At 47.2% G+C, this 22,268-nt stretch overlaps 3 protein-coding genes across 9 annotated transcripts in view; 1 reads left to right on the top strand and 2 right to left on the bottom strand.

The window, feature by feature from the left end:
* Nucleotides 1–1,408, bottom strand: part of CCNYL1 (cyclin Y like 1) — a 36,815-nt gene extending 35,407 nt beyond the window's left edge. The window contains exon 1 of the mRNA XM_068948105.1: nucleotides 1,109–1,408. Within this exon, the coding sequence (XP_068804206.1) occupies nucleotides 1,109–1,346 (238 nt within the window). The 5' untranslated portion in view covers nucleotides 1,347–1,408. The remainder of the gene's footprint in view (nucleotides 1–1,108) is intronic.
* Nucleotides 1,112–11,589, top strand: METTL21A (methyltransferase 21A, HSPA lysine). Of its 5 annotated transcripts, none has more exons than XM_068948112.1 (4): nucleotides 1,112–1,235; nucleotides 8,315–10,524; nucleotides 10,655–10,766; nucleotides 10,892–11,589. In XM_068948112.1, the coding sequence occupies exons 2-4, from the start codon at nucleotides 10,387–10,389 to the stop codon at nucleotides 11,287–11,289; spliced, it is 648 nt and encodes a 215-aa protein (XP_068804213.1). In that variant the 5' UTR covers nucleotides 1,112–1,235; nucleotides 8,315–10,386; the 3' UTR covers nucleotides 11,290–11,589. The 5 variants fall into 5 exon arrangements, with proteins under 5 accessions (XP_068804213.1, XP_068804215.1, XP_068804214.1 ...); XM_068948114.1 differs by lacking the exon at nucleotides 1,112–1,235 and adding an exon at nucleotides 1,245–1,329 and having other exon boundaries at nucleotides 10,362–10,524; XM_068948113.1 differs by lacking the exon at nucleotides 1,112–1,235 and having other exon boundaries at nucleotides 4,215–9,369; nucleotides 10,362–10,524.
* Nucleotides 11,590–15,408: 3,819 nt separating this feature from the next.
* CREB1 (cAMP responsive element binding protein 1) overlaps nucleotides 15,409–22,268 on the bottom strand; it is a 42,341-nt gene continuing 35,481 nt past the window's right edge. For all 3 annotated transcript variants that reach the window (XM_068948107.1, XM_068948109.1, XM_068948108.1), the window contains one exon: nucleotides 15,409–21,952. In XM_068948107.1, coding sequence (XP_068804208.1) covers nucleotides 21,808–21,952 — 145 coding nt within the window. In that variant the 3' untranslated portion in view covers nucleotides 15,409–21,807. The remainder of the gene's footprint in view (nucleotides 21,953–22,268) is intronic.

Raw genomic sequence — 22,268 nt, 5'->3', positions numbered from 1 at the left:
TTTTTTGTTTTTTAATAACCATACCTATATAAAATACATCCAGTTAATTATGAAAAGGAACAGCAAAATGCTTGTTAATTAAACTGTCTGAATATCACAAGCTATTACGCTATGCTGTATGCTTACAGCTTCAGGAGATTTGATAAACACACAGGAACACCTCAGCCTGTTACATGCTGCCTCAGTAATTCCCACCACAGCACAAATTTGCAAGCTCTTCCTAGGCATGACTGGAGAAAGGATATAACCTCACAGGATAAGTCTTTGCGACACCAGCACTTCAGGTAGAGTTGGAAGGAACCCGAAGAGCAAGCATGTACCTTCCTGCTAGCTCAAGGACGCCAAACTGAGAGCGCTAAGAGCTACGTGGAAAGGAACCTCAGTGCAACGACTCCCCAGCTGTAACTGAGCATCCTGCACAGCTAGATTACAAATTACCCGTGTCCAGCCACAATGATGTCATATGTTGCACACGATCTTTGCAATTCTTAACTCCCTTATTCCCCACACACCCTCTTCCTTCCTCCTGTTCAACAGGGATTGGAAACGCAGGAGCTTCTGCTAATTGCCTGAGCTGAGCGTTATAACTGAGTCACGACGCCACAGCCGAGGAGAAATTAAAAACCAGACTTGCACCTGAAACTGGAGTACCTACGGGCTGCACCACCTGACTGCGGGGGCATATCTCGCCACCGCCCGAGGCCGCCCGGCTGTCAGCTCAGGTTGCCCGAGGGGGAGAGGACGGGGCCGGCAGGGCACCCGACCCCCCCACCTCCGCCGGGCTGCTGGCGGAGCGACCCCGCCGCTGCCCTGCCGCTTCCCAGCCCTTTCCCCGGCTGCTCCCACCGCCCCCGCGGCGCCGAAGGAGCAAAGCCCCGGGCGGGGTGGGGGGGGGGAGAGCTCCTCCGCGGGCGGCGGGCCGGGCCCTGCCGCGGAGGGGCCACCGGGCCGCGCCCCCCCGCCCCGGCCCGCTCGCCCCCGGGGACGGGGCGCCGACCCCCGTCGGGGGCGGGGGCAGGGCGAGGACAGCCCCGAGCAGGGCGGGGACGCGGTGCCCGGCGCTGCCGCCGCCCCCGCGGTTCGCCCCGCCGCCGCCGCCGCCGCTCACCATCCGGGAACTCCCGGTCGCTGATGTGCTGCAGGTGGGGGCCGCCGCCGGCATCCGAGTCTCCCGACTCGGCCTCCGCCGATCCCGAGCCGCTGCCGACGCCGCCGCCCGCCGCCGCCGCCGCCTGGTACGCGTCCGCCCAGCGGTCGGGCCCCGGCGCTGCCCCGCCGCCGCCGCGGGCCCGGCCGAGCTTGGGGCTGGCGTCCGGGGATACGCAGCAGGTGACGGTGTTGCCCATGGAGCTCGGAGCTCCCCCGCCGGGCCCCGGCTGCGCGGCGGCTCCCGGGCTGGGGCGGGGGGAGCCGAGCCGCCGGCCTCAGGGAGGGAGGGAGGGAGGGGGGCGGGCGTCAGCGCCGCATCGCCGCCGCCGCCCCGCCCCGCCGCCACGCGCGCCCCAACGGCCGCGGCCTGCCCCAACGGCCGCCCGCGCGTGCGCGCGACCGAGCGCCGCGGCGCGCGATCCCCCCCCCCCCTTTCCCCGCGCCGCCGCCGCCTGCGCGCCGACAGCAACGGGCCTCGCGCGAGCGGCCGCCTTCCCCCAGGCGGGGGGAGGGAGGGGGAGGGCGGGGGGGGGCGCCCCGCCTCTGCCCAATGGCCTCCCGCCGCGGCGGCCGCGTGACGCCGCGCCGCCAATGGGCGCGGGGTTCGTCACGCGGCCGCCGGCGCACACGCAGACGACGCAGCCGCGCACCCAGCGCCGGCGCGGCCAATCGGCGGCGTCCCTGCCCCGCCCCTTGCCCCGCCCCCTCGGCTCTAGCCCCGCCCCCAGGGGGTTCCGGGCTCGGGCTGCCTGCGGGGTCCACGTGCGGCAGCAGCGGCAGCGGCAGCGGCAGCAGCAGCAGCAGCAGCAGCAGCGACAATACTGATACTACTAAAAGCAAAACATAGCACCGACGCGTACGTGCTGCTGCCGCTGCGGTGGTTTTATGCAGCAGCTCAGGGAGGGCTCCAGGCTGCCCGGGCGCCGCTGGGTGGTTTTCAGAGGTCGCTCCGGAGCTTGTCACAAGTCTGTTTTGGGCTTCCTTTTCTTTTTTTTTTTTCCCCCCCTCTTAAATGGTTTTGAGGGCTTCTGGTGGTGGCTTGGTTTTTTTTTTTTTTCTCTTTTTGCACACCGTTCTCGCGTGCGTGCTAAGCCAGCTCTGGGTGCAGAGGCGTTGGGGGGAGGGTCTAGGTCAGCACAGCGGGGTCCCTCATGTGCGGAGTATGAATACACCCTTTATAGATATATAGACCGCATATATGGGGTGTCTTATACCCTACTGCCTGCTTAGGACCTGCTGTTTGCTGCTGTGCACTCCAACCACATGCAGCGTGGGGAGGATGCGCTGCGCCGGGGGGTTGGCAACTGGGGCTTTTGTTGTATTTTATATAGATGTGTATACATACACACACACACACAAACATACATATATATATATAGCCTTACCCACCTGCAGTTGTGCTTCTCAGAGGGCTGGGTTGCTCAAACCTGCTCTGGGAAGATGGGCTAGAGGCCAAGATACCCGCGGCGGTCGGAGGCCCTGATAAACCTCGGCGTACGTGGCTCTGCAGTGCATCACCCTGCTATCACTACAAAAATTTAACGCCGGCCACTGATAACAACAGCACTGCAGAAGACTTAGGAAAACAAGTAATTTGCAGGAGTATTACAAAATAATGCTATTGTGCAGGCAGTTAAAGGTAGACAAGCTCGGCGTTTATCTCCATTTTGTAGCAAAACCCTAACATTGGCACATCTGTGTGACAATGGACACGCACTTTTCAGAAAAATAAAACATACCTGGTTTCTCTGAAGAGAAGAAGTCATAAATGCCATATTTCTAGAATCTATATGACGATCTCAGGTACAATAAGGGGAGGAAATAAGTGATTTATAGTCTCGTATGAGGATCACTCACTCCCTCCTACTGATACGTACACTTACTCGCTTGCCTGCAAGTTCTGTAAGCTTTGCCAGCTAAGCCTCTCTGACATGCTACTAACCGGTTTTAAAGCTGTGTTACTCCAGAGAAATCTGACCTTCCTACGGATTACAAGCGAGGTTCAGAGCAGATTTGCTTTCTGTGCTTTACGAACCACTTCAGGGCCTCTACAGCCTGCTTTGAAAAGTGCTTACAGCCGTGCCAGAGAGCAGGTTTCAGACAGCTCGTGGCATTGGGACAGAAAGTCGGTGCTGGGAATTTGGAGTGATGATGGCGGGGGAAGAGAGGGAAGCTAAAGGGCTCATTTGGTTTAGTGAAATAATTAATTCCAAAGCGAGAACAAGAGCTGGCTTGTTCAATATTAAAAATGGCATATTTTAATATTAAAGACAGCAGTAACTTCTAGCTGGGAGGGCTCCCATTTCTCAAATGGTTTTAGTCCTGCTCCTTGCAGCCACGTCAACGTGTGCAATGGGACAGCGTGGGTCCAGCAGAGGTGTAACTGGAGCGCTCTAAAACACATCTGCACGATTTTCCCGTGTCGGAAAGGCTTGAGTCAGTGCTAAATCTATGCTTCAGCACAGCCTTGGGGAGCCCTTTGCCAAAGCTGTGGTTTTGGGCAGCACAAAATCCGTGTTCAAGGGCAAACAAGCAGTGAGGAAGTGAGCGGCTAACTAGGGACTGGAGAGCTGAGCAAAAGTCTGCTTCTGCTTAAATTTCCCCTCAATTTTATCAAAATAGCTTTTATGAATCTTAATGCAGATCTGATTTCTCAGAAAAAATATGCCAAAACCTGTTGCTTTGTGTATTTTCTGCAGAACCAGGCAATCCGTTTAATAGGTATAGCCTGAGCAACACCCTGCAGAGAGGAAACACATTATCTTTTATTTATGCAGCTTAGCACTCTATTGATTTACTGCTATAGCAGTATGCTGAATACCAGCTATCATGATTTATTACCAGTCCTGGTTCTCTTCCTATTTTCTGTCTCATCTTTCGGCTCTGTTTTGCTTGATTTACCCCAGTGAATCATCAGACAGTTCCCATTATAAAAAAATCAATTATTTTGATGTACAATGGGCAGCGTATACCTAGTTCCACATTTTGCATGATAAGTAGGCATTTTGGATGGTGGATCTTGGCAATAATGAATGCATAAGCTGAAATTAGTTTACTGCGTACCTTTGAGATTCAGCCTCGTGTTCTCCAGCTGCAAGAAGGGAGCCGGAGGTCTCTGCCACGTGGTCCTTGGTTACCCCCATTTCTCTCTAGAATAATAAAGTCAATGATCAGCAACTCGCAAACAGCAAATGCCATACTTTTCCATAATCCAGTGGACTGAATGGTTTGTCATGTCTGCTTGAAGCGTTTCCCATTCGTTACAAGATTCTCCCCACCCCACCTCGTTCTAGTGCTATCTTGTTTTACCGTGGTTGCAGAGGGGATAGGGCAATCCTAATTTTAGATGACAGTGGAAGAAGGCCGGGCCGGTTTTATTGAACTATGGCGATTACAGGACCATAAAGATTAGTAAGTTGTATTGCAGAGCCGCAATAACAACGTCCTAGCCATTGTGGGAGAGTTACTGCCAGGTAGGGCGTTACCTCTCTGCTGGGGAAGAGCGTGAGGATCAGCCATCGCGTTGCCACTGGAAAGCGCCCGTCTCACCAGTGGTAGCGCACCATTTCTACACCTTGTTTGGGAAGGACGCTCCAGGTTGGAGGGGTACTTGGTGAAAATTTCAAAGAGACGCACTGGTGGAGTTTGCAAGCTGAGGGAAATAGGATTCACCAGTATATTTGTTGGCTTGCTTCAAGCCAGACGTAGGCACGTAGCTCTTGGGAAGACGCCTAATCGCTACCCTATGGCCTATTCTGAGCGGGGCTTGAAACGGCACGTTTGCAGACAAAATTCAAACAAACTGGAGAGGTCTTGTGTCCTGGTCCGTACTGGGCGAACACTTCTCAAAATTGTGAAAGCTTTTTCTTTAATGGGATGAGAAAACAGTTTATCACTCAGCTTTAAATACCTGCAGTATTTGTAGTTTGGATTAGCGCCGAGCGTTCATGCTCAATTAACCTCTTAGGGATTACGTAGTTTCGTTTGAACACTGCCTCAGTGCTGCAGCAGACTAGGATAACTCAGGCAAGAAGTGGCACAAACCAAAATCCTACATTTCAGACAGAGGCAAACCTTAAATGAAGGTGTACTGGTTTCCCCCATACGCTTTTCCCATTTCACTTACGCTCCCTTAGTCCTTGGCCCTGCCAGCAAACCAGGCCTAGGCAGCGCTACCAGCACGTAAAATATTTTAAGCTTGAATCTTGCTTTCAGAAAGATGAAAAGTAATTCTCTTGCTTTGGCGTTCACAAAGAAAACGTGACCTAAATGTAACCTACAAAGTAGTAGCTCAGGGGTACAGACTGCCAAATGCATTTCAGCTGGTGTTAATGCCAGTGCTGATGGGAGTTTACAAATTTGACACTTAATGTCACTATTCCCTAAAGAGAGAAAGTTTGTTATACAGGTCTTCATTTCTGCCCTCAGTGATATCTCATGCTAAACTTATTTTAATAATAAGTGGTAGAGCGAGAGTATGCTTGTTTTAATTTTCCCAAAAGGGAAAGCAGCTTTCCAAAATTTGGCAAATGAATCTTAATTTAAGCCCTTTGAGGAAGTTGCTGTAACCACCAGGAAAACTTCACACAGCTTTTAAGGCCGGGCGGGATTCTGAAATGAAACATAAGTCAGATTATAATGACAGTAGGAGGAGGAGCAACCTATATTCTGGAGATGTTGAGATGAAAAAGGCCCGTGATTTATTCTGAAAATACAAAGGAACAGATTCGTTCCTGCTGAACGCCTAATGAGGTCAAAGGCTCTACACCAGCAAGGAATTTAGCCTGCCAAGTACTGCATGCAGCTTTTGAGCTGTAAGCTTAGCTACGTGTATAATTATTTGCAAGCTGCATAATAAATGAAGACTACCAGGCTTGACAGGACTAATATTAGTGCGACCAGCTGTGTTTTGGCTTGTGGGCTCGCCAGAAAATGTAATTGTGTCTCTTTGCTTGGTCAATTGGCTCCACACATGTGAGCGCGCTGTCTGCTTGGGTTCAAAGGGATCCTGTTTCTCAGACAAGTCTTTACACTTCCCTACCATGATTATTTGTAGGTAGATTCTTGCATGTTTTTAGTTCCCTGTCTGAAAGCTTAGGGCTTGTGTTTGCAACCACAGCTCTTTAGCCCCTTGCTTCGCGATGCAAAACCACACTTCCCATGATCTGTGAGAAGCTCTATCCCTGAGAGAAGACATCAGAAACCATAGTTACGAGCTCCTATCTGAGTAACAACTCTTGAAAAATTCCAAAGTTCGTGGGTATGGTCTTTCCCACGCTAATTGCAACAAGAAGCGGAGAGTCTGCTAGAACATTGGAAATAAAAGTGTAGGATATTCCTAAAGCCAGCCAGTTTCACAGCCACCAGCAGCCCCCAACATGGAAAACGGCTCTTAGCAAATGTTTGGTTGTGTTTCACAGGGCCAAGAATTTAAAAACTTGCAAATTCTACCTTATCTTCACCTTGGTTTAGTACTGAATATGCTTTTCCAAGGCTGTGTGCTTCCTTGCTTGTCTGTAGGAAGATAACACCAGCTTTGGGATGTGTTTTGTTCATCTTCCTCCTTCTTAGAAAGTATCTCAGCTGTGGTGGAAATACTGCTTTCTGATCTTACTCTCAAGGCAGTCTATGGATAACTTGGAGAAGAGCCAAGGCATTGTCTTTTCCTGGAAACGTAGCTGCAGGAAAAATGAATCACTAGGTTGAACCTGTATAACCAACTGAAAACAAAAGCTCAGAGTTGTGTGTCTCACTGCTGCAAATAATAGGGGGAAAAATAGGCATCCTGTTTTGAAATCTGCTGCCAGCTGACAGGACAAAAATATTGCAAGAATGATTGTCTTCTGAAGCTGACAAGTAACAGAAGACTATGGCCATTTAAGGGAAAAAGCCTGAAGCAAAACAGTAGCTAGGGAAATAGGAATTTCCAGCATTTTCATTCGGACTAGGGAAAAAAGTAACCAGTGAGGTTGTTCAGAGCATACAGTATGGATTTTTAGTAGCCGTAAGTTTTCACGCTTTTTTTATCATCTTCTGTACTGCTCTTGGCTAGCCAGGATTCTGCGCTTCACAGCATAAAGGCAGACTGCAGTACTCATGCCACAGATTAAATCGGCACTTTTGTCTCTGCAGCAATCTAAGATATCGGTACAGGCAACGCAGAGGATTCTTTGCCAGCAGGTGAACATCTGGATCGCTGCAGTGATACCAGCAGCACACCAGAAATGCAAACATATGGGAGTTAACATTTTTTTAACTTAGCTTCTCTTTTCTGATCCTACCTTCCTTTTGATTTAATAAACATAAAACTTAGCAGTTATCAAAGGCTAAGGAAACCTAACTGCAGCTGCCAGAGTTCATAGAGGAGCTGAGAAGAGAATTTGAGACGTGTTAAAGGCAAAAAAGAACAAAGCCTGCAAAGCTGTACTTCATGTGCTGTGGGCAGTGAGCTGCCAGAACCACCGTGCTGACATACCACGCCTTAGAAATAGCTGTTACTGCAGGTCAGGTATACAAATTTCCTCTCCCATGGAGAAAAAAAGGTAAATGCTCTCCAGTGTCTTAGCACAGACACTTTCATGGATGCGTGACTTCGTTCAAAAGAGTAAAATTGCACACCTGACTCCTGTCGTAAGTTTGTTTAGGGTAACTTCTAAAGGTTTAATTCCGTCCCTAAATATTGGAGAGTGGCTCTGAAGAGCTTTTCCCATTAAGTTTCAGGTACCTGAAACTGCTTAGACTTGACTGCCGGTTCGTCTCCATTATCTGAAGGATGCTCTAACTGTTGTCTGCCTATCTGTATAACTGGTTTTAAAGAAAACTGCTTGCTTGTGCTATAATTTCCCCTCTGATTATATAATGCTGCACCTATAAATAAAATCAGAAAGCTGGGCACCTAACATTAAGATTCTAGATCCATATTTAGGCTGCATAGAAGGAAAACAATTGGTGACATGGCTTTTAGGAGCGTGGGACCCTTGCAGGTTTCACTAAAAAGAAACGGAAGGGGTTAATGCTCGGTGTGCTGCAACATCAGCTCAAACTTTAGGAGCCTCAGAGCAAATTTGTGAAAACTGAGGCATTTTTTGGTGCAAGATTCTCGCTTCCCTGCAGCAGCATTGGCATTTCAAACACAGAATTTCACAGCTTTTTTTCCCCGCCCCAGCATCCCACATGCCAGACGCACGTCTTAGTCTGATCTAGACCACCAGCCGGCCACAACCGGTAGGGAAATCAGAGCGCTGCACTGCGACTTACCTACCCCAGCCCAGCACTCGGAGGAGCGGAGCACGACAGGGCAGCCCTTCCCCATCGGAGGGCCCAGCACCCCAGATGTGAACTGATGCACTCTCACGTGTCACTCACGTGCCGTGGCGTGTCAGGCGCGCTCCTGTCACAGGACCGGACACATGGCATCTCGCGGTCTGGAAGTCTGAAGAATGGAGACCTGCATAAGCCTGTAGATTTGTGGATGTTTGAAAGCATGCTGATAAATGCAGGAGGTTTCCAGTAAATGAAATGCAGCTGGAACTGCAGTTCTTGCTTACAAATAGGAAGAGCCTGCTCATTTTGCTTTTTGTTGCTTAAGTGAAACTTCAGCATAATGTCAGCTTTTTGAACTGCAAGGCCTTTGAGGGATCAGTCACATAATTCCACTAAAAGCTAAGTGCTCTTTCTGTAACAAGACATGTTAATAAAGGTGGTGATTAGGTATGACAGTTTATCAAGGCGTGAGGTTTAAGGCATGAACATAATGTTACTGAGGGGAACTATTCCTTCTTCAGAGGCGTCGGAAATGAATATTGAGTTTCACTTTGTGCACGGCTCTCTCTTCAGAAATTGTGCACCTTTATATTTTTTTTCTCATTACGTGCACTGTTTAATGTAACTTCTGTGCGTAAAGGAAATGACATGGTAGCTCAGACCACACATTTATCTCAATAGTAAACATTTTTGCAGGGATCTTCCTGCACCGGCAAGATACAAGGTCCACTGATAACCCTATCTGTTTCTACAGAAACTTAAGCTTTCCTTTTCAGTTCACCCCCCTGGTTTCCAAGATGAGCCAGATCAGTTACTGAGGCTGCCTTGGTTCTGCAACTGCAAGCTGGAAGGAGCCAAAGTCGGCTCTCGGTTTATTCCCTTTGCATTCAACAGAAAGGGATTCACCGCCCCGCCAGTCTCACTGGTGTGGAGAGTCTGGGAGCTACTGGTGGAGAGGTAAACCGACAAAGTGTCCATCATTTCACTGCTAGTCATTTGAATGACCATTTATGGTGAAACTTAGGGAGGAAAGACCTCTTTCTTTGCCTGGTTTTCCTCCAAGCTTTTCGTTAGCTAGCGTTTAGCTGTTTGACAAACGTTCTTAGCAAAATAGCTATTCGTGAAAGCTTTACTTCAGAGACTCTTCGTATTTCAGCGGGATAACAACCAGAAGTAGCTGATATTTCGGTAGAGAGGATGGATGGCATTAAGCACGTATGACCAGAAGTTTCTACGCAAGTCGTCGCTGCTGGCCTGCCGACGCCACTGGGAGTAGGGCATCGCTGTGGGAGGGTTACCAGCAGCCCAGGCTTTTAGACGCAGATTTAACAGGAAAAGGCCCGATTGTTTCTATTTATACCTGCCTTTGCCTGGGCAACGGGTGGTGGCGGTGCGATGGCGGGTCCGTTTCTGAGGCAGGGCTCTAAAGGCGCGTTTCTTCTTACCGCAACGCGCTCCTGCCGGCCCTGAGAGGAGCCGTTTCCCTCCAGCCTGCCTGCAGGGTAAGTTTCCATGGGGCTGGAGAGCCGAACCCCGCCGCCTCGTGGCTGCCTTCCTGCTGTGCCGCGCTCTCGCCCTGCTGGGGTGGAAGGGGGGGGGGAAAGCGTTTGGGTTGCGTTTTTCATTGATCGGGAAGGTGGGAGAAAACAACCTTCTCCCTCTGGGCGCTCTACCTGAGCCCGGGGTGGGGGGGTTGGAGGGAAGGAAAATACGGGTAAATACCCAGCGTTTCGTGGGCTGGCCTCTGGCGTGGTAGCCCGGGCGGGGGCGGTGGCGGCCGGCCATGTGGTGTAAGAGCCTTCCCCCCGCGGCCGGTGCCAAGAGCAGGAGGGATTTCCGGGGTAGGGGCGGCTGCCCGCCCCCGAGGGACGCGCGCGACCCGGTTTGGGGCTTTCGCCGCTCCCCGCCGCGCGCCTCCCTCGGCCCTCACGGGCCCTTTCTCCCCGCAGGGCGACGCGAGGCCAAGGGGCGGCCATGGCGCTGGTGCCCTACGGCGGCGGGACGCTGCCCGGCTTGCACAGCCCCGCCGCCACCTACCGCTTCGCCGGCCGCGCCGTCCGCATCGAGCAGAGCTGGGCGCAGCTGGGCGTCGCGGCCGTCGTCTGGGACGCGGTAGGTCGCCTTCCCGCCCCAGCCTGGCTGGAGACCCCGGGGGCTCGGCCCTTCCCACCGCCTCCGCCTAAATCCGCGGGGCCGGGGCTCAAAATGACCGAAATAGGCCCTCTTTTCTCTCAACCTTCAGGCCGTGGTGCTGTGCGCTTATCTGGAGAGGGGAAGCGTTGACTTGCGAGATCGGGCCGTCATCGAGCTGGGAGCCGGGACCGGGCTGCTGGGAATAGTGGCCACCTTGCTGGGTAAGGGCCGTTGGCTTGCTCGTTCGGAGCGATTCACAGCTCGGGAGTCAGCGCGCGGTACTCGCCGCGCGGTATTTACGGACGCCGGTCATTCGTCTGAGCCGCGCGCTCCTCTTAACGCTCAGGTGCTCGCGTTACCGTCACGGACCGGGCGGCAGCGCTGGCGCTCCTGGAGTCGAACGTCCGGGCGAACTTACCGCCCGAGCTGCAGCCGCGAGCTGCCGTGAAGGAGCTGACCTGGGGAAAAGACCTAGGTAACTTCCCTCCGGGGGCGTTTGACTTCATCCTGGGCTCAGACATCGTCTATCTGGAAGAAACTTTTGCGGATCTGCTTCAGACGTTGGAGCACCTGTGCGCAGAGCGCACCGTCATCCTGCTTTCCTGTCGCATTCGCTATGAGCGGGACCTTAACTTCCTGAAGATGCTGAGAGGCCGTTTCTCCGTACACGAGGTCCACTACGATCCCAGCAAGGACGTACATATATACAAAGCGCAGAGGGGTGGCTGCAAGGATGAAATTTGACTCTGGGCTTTGTTAGTAAACCACCGATGCTGTTCAATCCTCCCCTTGTTTCTACCAAATACACTTGTTTCTAAGCATAAAATGGCAAAGATGATGTTTTCCACCGGCTTGTTGTCCGATGTGGCAAGAACCGTGCACGCTAGCGTTCTGCGTATGGAACCTCTGCTTGGTTCCTCAGTATGACAGGTATAAAGTCTTCCACTGACTTTTTGTCAGATGTCATTTCTTGAAGCTGATTTAAGTTGTGGAAATCTCCATGCATGAAAAACGTTATTAAAAGATCTGTTGTTTAAAATCAAACCACATTTAATGACTTCTGTGGGACACTTACAAACAGATAGGGTATTTTTTTTTTCCCCCTTATCCCTTTCCTCAACTCTGGAGAAGTAACCAGATACCTTTCCTTCAGGGGCAGATACACATGCGTAGGTATGCCAGTAGGGAAACTGCAACAAGAAGACGCAAACTGTTCTTTAAAGATCGAATCAGCTCTTGACTCTCAAAGCACTACCAGATAATGTTCTGCTTCCTGCTTTAATTTATCTGTGGCTGGCTTGGTCTCTCAGAGTCGCTATGTAGCAGAGGAGGGGGCCGCCGTAGGGTTTAGTGTCAGGGGCGTGCGTGTTCTTCTTGTTACTCGGGAGCTTGCTTGACTTTGGCGTGCTTTCTGTACACAGTGGTAGGCAGATCCTGTCCTAAGCAACTGATTTCATGCCTTGGGCTTGTGGAAATGCCTGTGTGTATTTAGCCCATAAAATCCGAAGTGAAAAATGCTGCAGGCTGGGATCTGGCTCATATCCCGAGCAGACTTCCTTCTTTTTCTGATGGGGGTGAATGACTTTGGTGAAAAGCACCCAGTGGCCTCGTGGAAGACAGCTGCACTTATATAAGTGCAGGAATTGCTTAAGTATGTTTTTTTCATGTAAGTAGAACTTCTTCTGTGTTATACTTAACTTACAAAGCCCCAGGTTAGGTTCAAGTATGTTCATCGCTAGCCCTAGCAACAGCACAAGCCACCAGCTGTTTGGGGCCATGGACGCAATGAGCTCTTGATCTCCTGTGCTCCCATCAGACTTCCCAATTGAAAAGGATGTGTGGGGCCTGTGGCCCTGGTAAACCGCAGTCTGGAAATGACATTTGTCATTACAGCTGCCATGAACGAGGCCGAAGGTCTTGTTTGTCATCCCTGAAGACTCTCTCGTGAGTTTTCCACTAAAGCTAACTCTGAACTTGGTCTGAGGGTGGCTATCCTACACAACACAACAGTATCCTTGTGAGCCACATGGTGTCACTAAAACAGTACATACTCAGCTTGCTGAGACTTTGCCATCTGGAACTTGAGTCAAAGTTCTTTGAGGGAAAGAAAACAGCACCTTTAATTAAAAACAGAACGTAGTATGAGCTCTAACGTGCCAGACATGGCTTTTTCTATCCTATCAACTGGGTGAACAGCGCTGGAAAAAAACTACAAGCTCTCCACACTCTCTTAAATGTTAAGTTCTCACCATTCCTCTTCCTCCCCCCTCATTGGCGTTTCCCTCTCTCCCGGTTGACCCACGGTGACTGCATGTCTAGCTGCCCCGGCGGGAGCTGGCGGGGAGCAGAGTGCTTGCTCTCGCGCTCGGCCGCATGCGGGACTTGGCCCGTGAGCAGTGCCCGCTACCCAGCTGCGCTCAGCCCTGCCAGAGGCTGCAGCTTGCAATGCTGTGAGCGGCCGCAGCCTGCGTTTTTGCCATAGTGGGAACAACGTGCCTGCTTAAATAGCACAGAATAAAGCCTGGTGTCGCCACCTGCATGCTCTAGGGTTAAGGGGACTTTGCTTCAGGCTTTGCTTTGAAGATGGGAAAAGTTTCATATTTTTAAAGCAAATCAGTTTAACTGTGTTTCCTTTTAATTGTTTAACAACTTTCAGTGTCTGCTTTCCTATTGCTGCTGTTGTAGCCAGTGGCCTACCTGAGAGAGCAGGTACGTGGCAGGAGAGAGATCAGGCTTGACTTCTGCGGGTTGCTGTTGTGCAGTGTCTGCATGCAAAGCCCAGGGAGTCTGTTCGAATGTACCTGTGGAAGAAACGCGCCTGTACGTAAGTAAATGCTCGTGGAGCAGAGCTTGAGACAGATGCTGACAGCTCGGGTGAGTGCCTTGCCCCAGCCCCGCAGAGCTGAGCTCTGGGTTGGCCCCTCCCCAGCCCAGGGTGCTCTTGACTACGCAGCGGAGAGGCCTGTCCTCGGACCACCGCCGGGGTAGGAGGCCAGTCCCAAATCCGGGCAGACGAAGCGGGGTTTGACTCTTTTCTGCCCACAGCCCGCACGCAAGTGAACCGCCGCTTTCCCAGGGGGCCTCTGCCCTTTATGAACAGACGGGAGCAAAGAGCAGGGGGAGGCGCAGCAATACAAGGGCACGGGTCCCCATGGCCGGCGTTAACAGTGACCTGAGGCATCGTCAGGAAGGCTGGGCTGTGGGTTGGGCCAGCAGAGAGAGAGAAGGGGCAGACAAGAACATTGCAGTTGGGCTTAGCAGCCAACATGGGCACAATGAGCAGTTATGCCTGGTTGCATACTGCAACTTCGTTAGCACCAATGAAGAGAACATGAAACTCAGCCGAAGCCAACAGCCCGTTCCCGTCAGGTAGCGCGGACACCCACCTGCTAGCGAGCAGCTCCTTCCTGTGTCCCAGGCTGGCCTTCGTAGCTCTTCTGTATCACCATCGCACCTAGGCTCGGGGGACTGGCAGGAGCGAGTGGCACCAGATGTGCCGGACAGACGGAGCACAGGTGCCACGGCCCGGTGAGCAAGCACACGGAGAGCAGCCTTCAGCACCGACCCAGCGGGGATGGAGGCGGCAGCAATCTTGGGGAGTCCTGACCGGTCCGTCCAGGTGAGCTTCTGCCCTACCGTGAAATGACACGTTAATGCTTCAGCAGCTGTACGGCACGCACGCTAGCACGCCGCCTGGGCCGTTTGTACCACTGTGTGCATCCCAGCACCGAAGAAGTCAGCATGGTTGCCTTTTGGGTGGTTCCCCTGCATCAGTCCCGTTTTGTAACATGTGAACCCATTTGGAGGGAGAATGTGTTTGCGCACGGGACCCCGAGTGATGGGATGATGCATAAACCCTCTGTTGTGAAATGAACTACTCATCCAAGGGGAGAGGGCCCACGTCGGAGAGACGTGTGACTGGATGGACACGGTGTGAGGTTGCGAAACCGTTCCTGAAATGTGCCATTCTGTGAGGGAGCAAACTTTTCTCTAATGTCATTGCAACTAAAATGATGTTTGGTTAATAGTAAGAGTATGAAATTCAGCTCTTTATCTTAAGGGCAAAGAGCTTTAAGGCGCAGCAGCGTCAGGAGAATCGGGTTTACCAGCTGGCCTACTGGCTGCACAGCAATCTGTGTTACCTGATTGTTTTTAGTATAAAATTCAAGCCAAACTGTATTTTTATCTTGTGGACTAACCCCTACCTGGGATTCTCCCTCATTACTGAGATGTAGCTTTCTGAATAAATATATGAATGTCATTATGAAAAGGCTCAGTTGTGGAAACCATGAAATCCCGGCCACAATGAGCTGACCTTACTGCTCTCCCTCGATTTCACTAGAGGTGGGTTTACATCAGCGTTGAATTTGTTCTTCTGGCTTTTATCCCAGTGTTTTGATCCAGCTTTGTAGATTACATAATCGAGTTATGATCTTTGCAGTGTTTGCTGCCGTCTCTTCTGTTATTAAATTCAGTACTACATGGTTTACAGGAATGTTTAAAAGTGGGAAAGACAGCATATTTAAACTGTACAAGGGAAAAAATCTGTCACACATTAATCAAACGGAACTACTTACCACGAGAACGGGTACAATAAAGCAGATTTAAAAATAAGATTCAGAAATGGAAGAGAAACTGTCCTTCAGGCTTTAACCTCTCATTAATCTGATTAAATTTAATTAAAATTAAAAAGCCTTCCCTTTGAGAAAATTATCTCATAAACACTTACAGCAGGCTACAGATCATAAGAGAGGGGACACCACAATCTGATTAAAATATGCCTTTTCCCACGGTTCTATCTAGCTACCATTTGCTCCTCAATTAATGTAAATGGAACATCCTGCTCAAAAAAGAGACTTTGAAGAGTTTTTTAAAGCATGTTTATGTGACTGCACATAAATGTTTGTGTAAAAAGGGAGTTATGACAGTTTATACCACAAAGGTTACAGTAAGAAAAAGCACTTCTTTATGACAGTAATTCACAAATTCACAAGAATCACTTTAATATACAAAGCAATTACTACCATTCTGAAACACAAAGCAGCTAATATGTACATAGTGTTAATAAAATGCATTATAACCCAGTACAATTATTTTAAAACACAGATAAAGCACAAAAAATAAGTAAAAAAAAAAAAAAAAGAGGGATGTTTCTAAATTTTGGGGAAACGTAAATAAGATTTTTTGCCCCCCCAACAATGGATTTGCATTTAGTCTTTTAACTTCCACAGGTACGTGGGAGTCCAGCTCAAATACCCTGTTCTGTGCTGATACGCTTTGGGTAAAGAATCAGAAATGCAGGTGAGGTGAAATTACTCTTTCCAGCATACATTACAAAAGGAGAATAATAACCCTTGCTCTAGAAGCTTCCCTGAAAAACATTGTTCCAAAACAATTGCAAGTTATAAATCCAAACTAGAAAGAATTCGTTTTTGAAGTGAACAACCAATCTGGGGACAAGTCTGCGGAGGGGCTGGCTAGCGCCTCTCCTTGCCCCGTTCCCCCTCCCATCCCTAGAAGTCCGCATAAGTAGCACAGTCAAATCTCATACAAACTCGCAATTCTAAATTTTTAAAAAATTTATAATATAAATAAATGTCATTACACACAAACAATGGAGTGGCACCTGGATAAAACATAACTTGTAGAGAGCGACCTAACATCCTCAGTCCTTCATTTTGGCCATCTCCACACAACTGAGTGGCTCAAGGCCTTCCCTCCCCTTGTTTTTACTCAGCTGTCTCCTAATTTAGAGAAATACCATATAGCTGTGGCTGCGACTCAATGAAGTGACTGCTCCCAAGTCATGAGTACAGTATGTGGTCAGCTCCTGGAAGTGTACTAACTGCAGACCTTTTCCCTGGCCCTTTCCCTGCCCAGCATAGAGCTCCTGAGGACAGCTGACTTTTCCTGCTTCTTGCTGGTGAAAGCGAGACCTAAACTTACCCTCTTACACAGCAAGTCAAAAACTCTGCACTTGCAGTACTAGAATGCAGACAGGTCAGCGTCTTTAATTTGTGCTACACAAATTAACCTGTGCAAGTCTCTTTGCAGGCCAGGGCTTAAATACATTTAAAAAATACATTCCAAGGCAAAACACCTGAAATACAAACCTTCTTTACAAACTGGATCTGGTCCCTTTTCCCAAAAGATGTACAAATTTAAGCCATATCCATCCACAGTCCTGAACCTGTCACGAGCACACAGTAGAGTTAGGACTGTCCTGTTTCTCTTATCAGTCTGGCTCCTCCCAGGCTGACTGAGCTTCATGATACATTCAGGTTTCTGCAAAATCAGTGTTCTTCCTAACTAGCAAATTCAACAGCTCAAGGGAACTAGTTCCCAGTCACAGTACACGAGAACCATGAGTGTACTGTACGCCTTTAAAACTTGCTTACAGTGACAGAATCCAGGACTATAGCTAAATTATCATTGTTCCTGCACAAGAAAGTTAGTGGTGCTTTTTTCCCTTTAAAGCAGGATGACAAATTGTCAACGCTCCTTTACCTCTTGGTATCAAAGAACTGTAAAGCCTCTATTTACTTTCTTGGAATGCAGCTTTTAAAATTTGCAGCCAAATCAAATTAAGAACAGGGGAGTAAAGTGACTGAACAAGAGTTTAGCTTTCCTTCCAACTTCATTCCCCTTTCTCACTTGGGATCACTGAACTAGTTCTAGTCTGTCTAAAAATAGTTTCACGTCCTTCCTGTACATATCGCTTTGAGACACCATACACTTAATTCTTCACAGTCTTCAGTCCCGCCAGTTCGACTCTCCTGCCATTTAAAAGTAATGCCTGCCGGAAGCCAGGTGCTAATCAGCTTCGTTTTATAAAAACTAAAGTTGTGAAAGAGTCAACTGGTGTGGGGAGAGGAGTGGGATGTGCGCAGGCAGCAGGATTACAGCAATTGTGCCAGGGAGCTTCTCAAGAAAAACCAGTACCCAATTTCTCTTTATTCTTTTGCTCTGTTTTGTTTTTTAAAAGTGCACATTTTAATCAAACATTTACAAAGAATATAATGTAACAAAAATAAATACATGACCTTTTGGTTAGATTATTGGCAAATGTTACATCACTAACCAGCTTCAGGGTGAAAAAATGACAATAAAAAACAGGGTCTCCAAAAACCAGTGAAATCATCTTACAAATTGTCATAGATCTGCAACCACTGATAATGAACTTGCTTTGAGGAGGAGACTTTACTTTACTTTAACCCACAAAAAGCACTGGCTATCTATCTAAAATTAAAAAAAAGAGCCGAGCCCGTTTTTGCCAGAAGATGACGACTTGCAGCTGCTTGTCTATTGGAAGCCCAGATTTAAAGAAAAAACGTAGTACAAATTTAGATCAGAAACTATCAGGGCTGTTTTTCCTTATTAGATCTAACTTTTCTTTTTTCCTGAGCCTCTTAATGATTCCAAACACCCCGCCAATTTTCTGATCAATGTAAAATACCAGAGAAGACAGTGGTCTGAGACACAAAACATGAACTACAGAAGAGCCAGAACCCTAGAGGTGTCTGTACAGCCCTGAAGAGCATGACAGGCTGAAATTGTGCTTTCACATACAAGCAATGGTGCTGGCAACTATCCCGCTCTGGTGAAATCACTGCTTGAATAAAGATGCATAGCCACTACCCCAAGAGGAAAACAGAAGTCTTACCAGTGGTTCCTTAAAAAAACAAACAACAAAAAACACCCCAAATAGCTAACAATCCTTCCAATTGCTTTTGCCTTTGATATATAGCTGCCAAAGAGAAAAAGCACAAAAGTGAATTATTTTGAGGGAGAGGGAGTTTTAAAACAACTGTTTACATCATTTCAAAAATCTCCAAAGAAAAAAAACACAAAAGCCATGAAAGATGAGATAAAATGGTTGAAAACGGATAACTGAAAAACAGCACAAACAACTCAGTAATAAGCGCTAGAATAATGCAGCCCAGAACTACTGGGGCAGGGGAGCTTTCACACACGCGCACATATCCGCACACACCCAGACACACACAGAAAAGTAAAAATTTTTTCTGACCTCCATATACTATAATACTCAGCATTCCTGACTTAAAAGCTCTCAGAGCTGTAGATTATATACTGTGTGTATATATATATATATATATATATGTACATATATTATACATACGTATTTTTCCAAGAATATCTAAATTAAAAGAGCACCTCTGACAATATCTTAACTGCCTGATCGGTGCTGTTGTTTTGCAAAATAATGACATTACAAAAATTATATTTCAAATCAATTCTTGTTTATTATGAACATAATGGATCTAGCCCTTTCTAACCCTCTCTTCAGGTAAAACAGGCTATCAATTCTTCAAAACTCACAACTGTGAGATATAAAACTAACCCTCCCTCCCCCCTGCCAGCATAATTTCCATTCTACTTCCAAATGGCCTTAGTTTATAGAGGCTGACTACCCCAACCTCACTACTGAGGTAAATGATATATGAATGGATGCCTGTATCATATTCCTTCCCTTTCTGGGTCACTATGAATAGTAAAGCATGTATGGGTAACCTTCGCCAGGCCTGTACTTGGTGTAACACTTTTTTTTTTTTTTAATCATTGTCATTTAAAGTTTCCATTAAAGAAATTAAAGTCCCCAAATCCTCAGTGCACCAAAAATAAAAATAATATGTACTTTTAAAATAAGGTGGTTCTTCTTAGTGAAACATTTGTTGCTGATGAGGTCTAGGCTGTTAACACTACGGACTACTCACAGAACACGCACAAACAAAAAGCAGTAACGCAGTCCTCCTCGCACTGCCAACGCAGATTTCCTTCACCCCTCTCTTAGAACCAGGTCCTGGTAGCGGTTGGGGCTCCCCAGTCCATTCAGCTCCCAGGCTTTGCGCTGAGTGACTGTCAGCAGGTGCTAGACAGTGCTAATTACGCACGAGGAACAGCGCTTGGATCACGGCTAGCCTCTGTCAGGTTCACGGTAAAACGTCAAGCTTTTGCAAATCAATGGTTCTACAAAAGAAACTGCCCTAGAGTAGGCGTGTACAGCCGTTCTGATGGATCTGAAAGCCGGAGGAACCATTCAATGAAGCCATCGTAAGCCTCATGTTTGACAAGAATTACTCCCGCATTATCAACACTGCTACTTCTAGTGCTAGTTCTGAAAAATCAGTAACCGTTGTAAGTGAAATGCATCTATTCTCTGTCTCTAAGAATCGGACAGTTTTTATAAAAGTGTGACTGAGAATTTAGGGTCTTCTTAAATTTGTACTGCTAAACTAATAAATTTATCTTCCGTTAAATAAAAAAATGAAAATTAATTCTCTATGGCAGATAAAAATAGATCATTTATAAAACCCCACAAAACTTAATTTGGAAATGAGTTCTTTCTGATACTTATGTTCTCTTATTTGAAATATAAACATAATTTGAAATTATCGATAACTCTAGATTTAACAATAATGCTACAAGTTTAACCCTGCTCCTTTAAAGTCTCTTGGAAACTGAATGCCCTCTCAAATGAGAAAACTAGAACTTTTAATACTGCTATAGCTGTTTGAGACTCAATTGCCTAGAGTCTGGCAAATTTTCTTTTTATAATGTTACATTGACTGTATAACCCTTTAAAAGCTTGCATTTGAAATTTATCTTAAAAACAGATAGAGTGAATGGGAGAACATATTAGCTAATACTTAGCTAGGCAAGGCATTAGTACAGACCAGAGTCCTATTTTTATGTCTCTATACATAAAATTGGACCGGGGCCCAAAGTAAACTTACTCCATCAAGTGACCCAAGTTAACATATCAAGAGACTGGCTTCAGAGGGCCAGTAAACTGAGCATGATTCTTTTTGACACACAATGGAAGTCCTAATGTTGAGTACAGTGTTCTACTTTTTTTACAATGTGAATCTGGGAAAGATCACATTTCCTCAGTGCACACAAGAAGTCTGGTCTTGCAAACATCCTAGGCACATGAGTAATTTTACTCACATGAATAAACAATTTGGTAAATCTTATCCTTTACATTAATAAGTCCTCTGAATAAATTAAAAATTTAGTTAGCCTGGGCAGGTTCAAGTAATCAATATTGTCCCTTGCAACGCAGAAGCCAGCTGGAATATGCATGTTTGAAGTCCTCTTCAATGTCTGAAGCTTTCCTGGTAGTTACCATACTGCAATTTAATTTATGCATGGAAGATGGCCTCAAAGTTTGAGAAAGAATTTCAGCAAACCAGGATAATGTTTCCAATCAGTACAGTAATTTCCATTACATAAGATAGTGGTAGGGAAATAGAAACAACCTAACTGCTTAAAAGGACTTGGGACACTGAGACTATACTGTCATCAGGGAATATGTATGTGGAGTTGGCCATGCTTCAACTGCTTAGTTGTCCTGATACAAATAGACAGTGCTTTCACGCATTACCCGTGCTTACTATGTGACTGTTTTCTAAACGTTACTGTTGTTCCTTTTTTGAGTTCATTTCCCATCTAAATATCATTTCCCAACCAATATCCTATGAAGTTGGTGATTTCTTTTTGTGCATTCAGAATGCTGAACACACTTGTACACAATATGCTTCAAAGAAGCAACTGACCAGTGAAGCCAGTTTCAATGCATGTGTTTCTGAGGTATGGAGAAGTTTTTATTAATCCAGGAGGGTTTTACACAGATTACACATCAAAAACCCTCCTGGGCTAGTTTAATAAACGTATGTTATCTCCACACCAAGAATGTGACTGTGAAGCGCCTTTCATTTGGCATGTCACTTAGCCATGTATTTTTATAGTTTACAATGAATATGTGAAACCAATTTGGCAACCATTGCTTCTTCATTGCACCATACATGCTCAATGTATGTGGCCCAGATGGCTCTCTGGGCCAAGAGGCTGGGGTGGTTCTGTCTCTAAGGCAATCAAAAGAGCTCAACACAAATTCTTGAAATCATTACAAAAGGACCCTCCCCCACAGTAACTTCCCAAGTGACCACTGTTATCCTTGACGCGGATGGGGAGATGAGAAAGAAGCCTGTTCTTCTTCTTCACACTCAGATTATTCAATGATGAAAATAATCTTGTAGGGGGAGAGAAGTGGAGGCAAGTGTTTGAACATTCACAGTTTGATGCAAAGCACAGACGAATTAAATTCTGTAGTTGCTTTCAGGCAGTTTTGCGCATAGAAAAAAAGAAATGTTTAGAAAATAAAAAGTTTACTTTGTCTTTCTGGTTATAGCCAGAACCAGTCTCAATCCCACCTGGACAAGTGAAAATGGGAATCCAAAATTAATCTGATTTGTGGCAGTAAAGGTCCTTAAGTGCTTTCAACTCCTCAATCAGTGTCTTGTTTTGGTTTTCAAGCACAGCCACTCGATTTTCTAGACATTTCACATACTCTTTTTTCTTCCTGCGACATTCACGTGCTGCCTCTCTGTAAAGCAAAAAAGGACATTCACATCCAGAAAAATTATTTATAAGACATGGTTTGCTTAACTGCTCAGGTCAAACATTTATCTAATGATGCCATTTTTAGAACACGGAAGTATTGTAAGAAACAACTCATAAGTTGGGAAAAAAGGCTGAGTTCATAATAATTTCACCTTACAAATCACAAATGCTCAAGGGCCGAGGATCATTTCACCATACAGATCTCAGTAAGTCAGCACCAGTAAAATCCTGCTGGTGTGAGAAAATGATCCTACTCCATGACAAAATTCTGTTTGCTGGATTTAAATTAGAGCCTTTAG

Source organism: Struthio camelus, chromosome 6, assembly GCF_040807025.1.
Source record: "Struthio camelus isolate bStrCam1 chromosome 6, bStrCam1.hap1, whole genome shotgun sequence".
NCBI classification, from domain to species: Eukaryota; Metazoa; Chordata; class Aves; order Struthioniformes; family Struthionidae; genus Struthio; species Struthio camelus.
This window is presented reverse-complemented; position numbering and strand designations above follow the sequence as displayed.

Bases quoted from the DNA above. Each gene is read 5' to 3' on its own strand.
- METTL21A (XM_068948112.1), top strand. From the start codon at position 10,387: ATGGCGCTGGTGCCCTACGGCGGCGGGACGCTGCCCGGCTTGCACAGC. The intron at 10,525-10,654 runs GTAGGTCGCCTT...CTCAACCTTCAG, and splicing joins CGGCCGTCGTCTGGGACGCG to GCCGTGGTGCTGTGCGCTTA. The intron at 10,767-10,891 runs GTAAGGGCCGTT...CTTAACGCTCAG, and splicing joins AATAGTGGCCACCTTGCTGG to GTGCTCGCGTTACCGTCACG.